We start from the raw sequence: 5,918 nt of genomic DNA on the forward strand, positions 1-5,918 counted from the left end.
CAATTATGCACATTTCTCACAAAACACGTCAAAATACCAAAATAGACAAACTATGCAAATAATGGACGTGTAGAGTGACTTTGACATAAAAAACGGACCAAAGAACGGCCTTAAAATAGTGCAAAATCCGAGCGTATCAACTTATCTCGTCTTGCGGAAAGAGGACTCATCGACTCGGCTTACTGCTGCATTTACGATTTATTGTTTTGAATTCTTCATTGTTATTTAGTTTCATTTTACTTTTCTTTGTTCCTTCTTTTGGCCTGTTTTACGTCCGGCTAGTGTTTATCTTGTAATCCAGAAACCAACATAGCTTTAAAAAAAACAATTTTAAAAGTGAGAATTTATGTAATGAATAGAAATGTCTTGGTATAGATAATACAAATTGATTAATACAAAAATATGCTTCCCTGTTTATAGATCAAGCCTATTACATATAGAGTTTATGGAATGAATGCAAAGTCAACTGCCATTAATACTTGATTGTAAGGGTCAGACGTTATAGACGTCACAAACTTCTGTTATGAAGCATGACCTTAGACGAATATATCTATACACCTCTCACGTCGTAAGTCATTTCATAGATGTATATGAAACCAGGACAGTTATGTGTCAAGCCACGTAAGGTAATTTGCCACATATTTTGGCGTAACAGTTCAATTTGTGATTAGGGCATCCACAATGGGGCGGACTATACGACGCCCTAAGCCCCGCCCTATGCACCACTACATCAGCATTTTATCCTCCGCCCCTTCCACCTGCAATGGGGCGGACTATAGCCCGCCCAAAGCTCTGCCCTAAGCATTTTTATTTATTTTTTGAATATTTTTAAACACTACAAAAATTGGAAAAAACAACTTCATTTCATTGAAAGTTCAAATTACAGTACGAAATAAAAACACTACAAATTCTCAATGGTCGTGGCGCTTCCAAACTTCTTCAATCATGTCGTTCATCAGCGCCGCATGGTCTTGTTGGCTGCGCATTGAGGTCTGTCTAGCTAGAACCTCACTGAAGTCCATCAGTAATCCTCGAGCGACAGGCGTGGTTCCCGTGCTGGAGCTAGATCCACCTTCATCATCGGCCCAATCGGTGACATGTCCAACTTCTTGTTCGACTATCATGTTATGCAAGATGATGCACGCATACATGACATCGGCGATGTCTTCCCTGAACCAAAAACGTGTCGGACCTTTCACTATTGCCCACCGCGATGGAGCACACCAAAATCCCGCTCCACATCCTTCCGCGCAGCCTCCTGCTTTGCCGCAAACAACACTCTCCTGTCACCCATTGGGAAGCTGACCGTCTTCACAAAAACAGGCCACCTTGGGTATATGCCATAGTCCAAGTAGTACCCCATAAGATATTGGCGTCCGTTGGCAGTGAACTCGATGGCCGTGCCGCGACCCCTGTATTGATCGGCGAAGAGGGTGGACGAGTTGAGGACGTTGATGTCGTTGTTCGACCCGACTACACCGAAGTATGCATGTCAGATCCAGAGCCGGTGGTCAGCGACGGCTTTGAGGATCATCGACGGGTGGCTGCTATTGTATCCACTGGTAAATTGGTCTCTCCACGCCGTTGGGAAATTCTTCCACACCCAGTGCATACAATCAATGCTCCTTAGCATTCCAGGGAAGTCGTGCACCATCTCGTGCATCCTCATCAGGTTCTGGCAATCATCAGCAGTCGGCCTTCGCAAATATGTGTCACCAAAAGCCTCCACAACTCCCCTAAAAAAATTCTTCAAGCAATCGCGGACAGTTGTCTCCCCGACGTGAAGGTACTCGTCGAACATATCCTCCGTGGTGCCGTAGGCCAACTGTCGGATCGCAACCGTGCACTTCTGCAACGGCGTAAGTCCGAGTCTGCCGATGTTGTCTTCCCGAAACTGGAAGTATACATTACGTCCCTCCAACGTTCGGACAATGCGGAGAAAAAGATCTCACCGCATTCTAACACGGCGGTGAAAAACCATCGGGCCCCACCGTGGTTGCTCGGCAAAATAGTCTGCGACCAGACGTTGGTGAGCTACGTCGTGCTCGCGAGAGACTGATAAGGCTAATTTCATGCATCGGTTATATGGTGAAAAGCACTATATTTTACTGGGTCTTATACAGTTTTTAAGCCAGGTGTGTGACAGAATCGCTAGATCCAGGAGATGTTGGAGGAAACGGACTAGAGAAGGAATGAAGGAAAAGTGAGCAGAATTGAAGGAAAAGGAGGCTAGAAGAAAGGAGTCAATAGCTGAGGGCAACAAAGTCTCTCTATACCTCGCTGGGCCCCACTTCAACGCCTATAAATAGAGGAGCATGCAACACACAACATATACAATCTTTTCGCTCTTAGCTCACACACAACACACACAACACACACACTTGGGAAATGGGAGTTCTGGGGTAATTTAGGGTTTTAAAGGGTCTCATCTTCAGAGGAAGTCCGTCGTAACACCGTCCGCGTGAGGGCGAAGATACAATCTATTTACTTTCGGTTCTTTTGCACATTATTTCGTTCGAACTTCACTTTTGGAAGTCGATTTGGTTGTTGATGTTACTGATTATCTACGCATTCCTTTAGTTTCTGTTATATTTGTGTCATCTCGTGTTGATCTACGTTGATCCTGTTGTTTGGAGTTTTATTTCGGCAAGTTGCATGTTAATCTCTGTTTTGTCACTTTGGTGCTTGATCTAGGGAATTTGGCAGTAGATCTGTGGTGTTGTTGTTGATCGGAGGTATTTGGTGATTTTGCAGTTATGGAATGTTTTTGGGCCGGAGTTTGTGTCGGATGCTTGGATCCGGAGTGGATTTAGCATCCGAGGTTGGATCTGAACAAGGAAAGTCGAGTTGTGCATGGATTCTTGAGTTTTCTGTTTACTTCTGTTTTACTTCGTCTAGTAGCCATAGATCTGTTTAGTTCTTAATTGTTCTTCGTTAAATTGCTTAATTCTAGTTTGCTCTGTTTTTTCCAATTACGCTCATACATGTTTCTTCTGAGTTTTTGTGCAATTGGTTGGAGAAGATGATGTCGTTGTTAGTTAGTACTTTAGTTAGTTGTTTTTCCAGCTTTTCGTCCGTACTCTGCTTTTTCAGTCATGGTCCCCACCGTCAGTTTATTTCCCAGATCTAGGTAATTTAGAATAGATTCTTAGATCTAGTGATTTTCTCGATTTCAATTTACGTGCATGATTTCTGTTTTGCCTAGATTTAGCTGTTAGCGTAGCAGATCTCAATCTCAAGTTAGTCTAATTTCCTCAACCCAAGAAAAAATGCGTGGCAACAGCCAACCCAAAAATAATTTCCAAATCCTTGAGCATGTTCATTACGCATCCATCTCTGTGGGATCGATCCCTACTTCCCTGTGCTAAGTTTTAGTATAAGTGGTTGAGGGTTTTGAAGAAGTGCTCTGTGTGTCCGAAGACCGAGATTTTCCAACGACTAGTGAGTTCCTAGACCTTGTGATCTAGTGGATTTGCTGGACCTAGGAAACTTGTTATTCTTTTCTGTGCACACTCTGACAATCGGTATCTTCAAATGGCGCCGTTGAATGGGAAGGCTGGCGTTTTTTGTTATTGCGTTTGAGGTTTTGGTGTTTATAATTTAATTTCTATTATTTTGTTCTTCTTGACAGTTTATGAACACGGGCTTACATTCTGGAAGTTGGGCTAGTTCATCTGGGTCAAGGAGCGGCCGATACAAGTGGGAAGTCAAAGAGTCTACGTCCACTATCACCACCAGATCAGGTTTAAGGACGGTGGACCCATTTCCGTTCGAATCAGAAAGTGAGTAGGAGTGGAATTCGTCGGGAGAAGAAGACCCGAAGTCGTCAACAGAAACAGAGCATTCCGAGACTGAGGAGGATGAAGACCCAAATATGGCTCATTTAGTCGATCCCGATCCGGAGATAGGGTCACTCACCGCACATCTCGACGGTGAACCCGCCCATGCCATAGTCTCGAACCCGCGTCGGAGGTCTATTGATATCAAGACAAATGTGCTCAGAGTTTTGCCCACGTTTTCTGGACGAAGGAACGAATGTCCTTATGAATTCTTAAACGAGTTTAGTAAGCTGTGTAGCATTCAAAAGCGCCCCAACGAGGCGACTGGGGAGGACTACTGTTTACGTGCAGTTCCGTTCGCCCTCAAAGGAGAGGCTAATACTTGGCTACTGAGGCTTCCACTAGACTCGATTAACACATGGAAAGATATCAAACTGGAGTTCTTGGATTATTTTTTCCCGTCCAACAAGACGAATGCCTTAAAGAAGGAGATCCAGGAGTGCAAGCAAAAATATGATGAGTCTCTGAGCTCTTATTGGTCCCGGTTCAAGGGATTGCTGGATGCTTGTCCGAACCATAGGATGATTGAAGCGGAGGACTATCTGTTTTACGAAGAAGCAAACCCTGAGTCAAAAGATTTGATGAATTCCTCGAGCGGGGAAAATTTTACCAAGAATAAAGCAAGTGAAGCCAGAGAGACTTTGGGAAGGCTGATTGAGGCGAAGAAGGCCTATGATAACCCGCGAAGCATATTGAGGAGGGGGTCAGCCAATGCAGTGACGGAACAAGATGACAAGAAGGTGGAAGACAGGATGGATAAATTGGAGAAAGCACTGCTGAACGCAATTGAGAAATACAACCCTCATGCTCCAGCAGAAAATGAGAAACCCCTTGGTCAAGAAGAAAGGCAACTTCAGCCTTATTACAGTCAACCCTGTGAAGGGGAATGCCAAGCTCAAGCAAATTCGATGGGGAGCTGGAATCCGGGTGGAAGTTGGAACCAAGGAAGACAAAAGGATACCCCATGGAGGACTAACCCCAATTTTAGATGGACTGACAACGATCAAAGTCAGCCATCTCCATTGCAGATCACGAATTATGCACACCCTCCGGAGAGGCGGTCCAACTGGTCAGGGAAGGGTCAAGAGGGGCAATTGCAACTGGGGTACAGGAACCAACACCATACTAATTGGGGCAATAGGAATCGAGAACAACCCGGGGAGCTCTTATGTGCCACCTCACCAGAGAAATAACCAGGGGAACTATCAGAATTCCCAACCGAATCATCAAGGGAACCAAGGGTCTAACAATCAGTACAACAACCATCAAGGAAATCAAGGGAATTATCGGCAGAATCAGGGGCAGAACCAAGGTCAAGGATCGAATTTTAATCAATTCAACTCCAGGCCACAAAGGAGTTTGGATGACATGGTCCACGACCTAGTGAAGTCACAGTAGTTCATGCAGAATAACTTGCATTCCAACAACGACGTGGTGCACAAATTGCAAGACGCTCAGTCGGAACATAAAGTCGCCATGGATATGATGACGAAGCAACTGTCCCTGATCGCAGTTTCTTTGAATGAGATGCGGAGAAATGAAGGGAAACTTCCTGCCACGGTCAAACCACCGGACCGAGCAAACATTAGTCAAATCACCTTGAGATCCGGGCGGGGCTACAAAGGACCGACCTTGGAGATTGACGAGGAGGTACCCATACAGGTTAGTAAAGGGAAAGAAGGTCAAGTGCTTCAAGGGGATAGCCCTAGAACCAGGAGAAATCCTTGTTCAGGATGACCTCCAGAAGGGAGATTTAGGGGGATCCTTACCTCGACCAAGTGCCCCATTCTTCCTAGATCCAGAACCTGAGGTAGTGAGCAAGGAAGGAAGCAGGGAAGTTGGTGAAACCCAAGCTGGGAGTTCCACAAATGCGGTGAAGCGAGCAAAACCATTTCCATACCGGGGGGAAGCAAAGAAAGAAGAAGGATGATACAGAGGACCTCATGGAGATTTTTAGCAAGTTGGAAATCAACATGCCATTCTTGCAAGCCCTGAAAATGCCTGCCTTTAGCAAGTTCATCAAGGAATTCATTGCAGGGAAGACCAAGCCAGACGGGAAGATTGTGATCGGGGAAAATG

The 5,918-nt window shown here is 45.0% G+C and overlaps 2 protein-coding genes across 2 annotated transcripts in view; both read right to left on the minus strand.

The window, feature by feature from the left end:
* Positions 1 to 911: 911 nt before the first annotated feature.
* Positions 912 to 3,946, minus strand: LOC125220419. The gene is made up of 6 exons (XM_048122590.1): positions 3,919 to 3,946; positions 3,651 to 3,851; positions 1,979 to 2,064; positions 1,615 to 1,894; positions 1,225 to 1,473; positions 912 to 1,117 (listed from the first exon to the last, which is right to left on the minus strand). Exons 1-6 carry the CDS (start codon positions 3,944 to 3,946, stop codon positions 912 to 914), a joined length of 1,050 nt encoding a protein of 349 aa, XP_047978547.1.
* A 1,621-nt stretch (positions 3,947 to 5,567) lies between these two features.
* The window catches only part of LOC125220420, a 1,034-nt gene continuing 683 nt past the window's right edge, over positions 5,568 to 5,918 (minus strand). The window contains exon 2 of the mRNA XM_048122591.1: positions 5,568 to 5,644. Within this exon, the coding sequence (XP_047978548.1) occupies positions 5,568 to 5,644 (77 nt within the window). The remainder of the gene's footprint in view (positions 5,645 to 5,918) is intronic.

The sequence above is a fragment of the Salvia hispanica genome, chromosome 4, assembly GCF_023119035.1.
Source record: "Salvia hispanica cultivar TCC Black 2014 chromosome 4, UniMelb_Shisp_WGS_1.0, whole genome shotgun sequence".
In the NCBI taxonomy this organism is placed as follows: domain Eukaryota; kingdom Viridiplantae; phylum Streptophyta; class Magnoliopsida; order Lamiales; family Lamiaceae; genus Salvia; species Salvia hispanica.

Bases quoted from the DNA above. Each gene is read 5' to 3' on its own strand.
- LOC125220419 (XM_048122590.1), bottom strand. From the start codon at position 3,946: ATGGGCGGGTTCACCGTCGAGATGTGCG. The intron at 3,852-3,918 runs GTGAGTGACCCT...CATCCTCCTCAG, and splicing joins GTTCACCGTCGAGATGTGCG to TCTCGGAATGCTCTGTTTCT. The intron at 1,474-1,614 runs GTATGCACTGGG...ACTTCGGTGTAG, and splicing joins AATGCTAAGGAGCATTGATT to TCGGGTCGAACAACGACATC.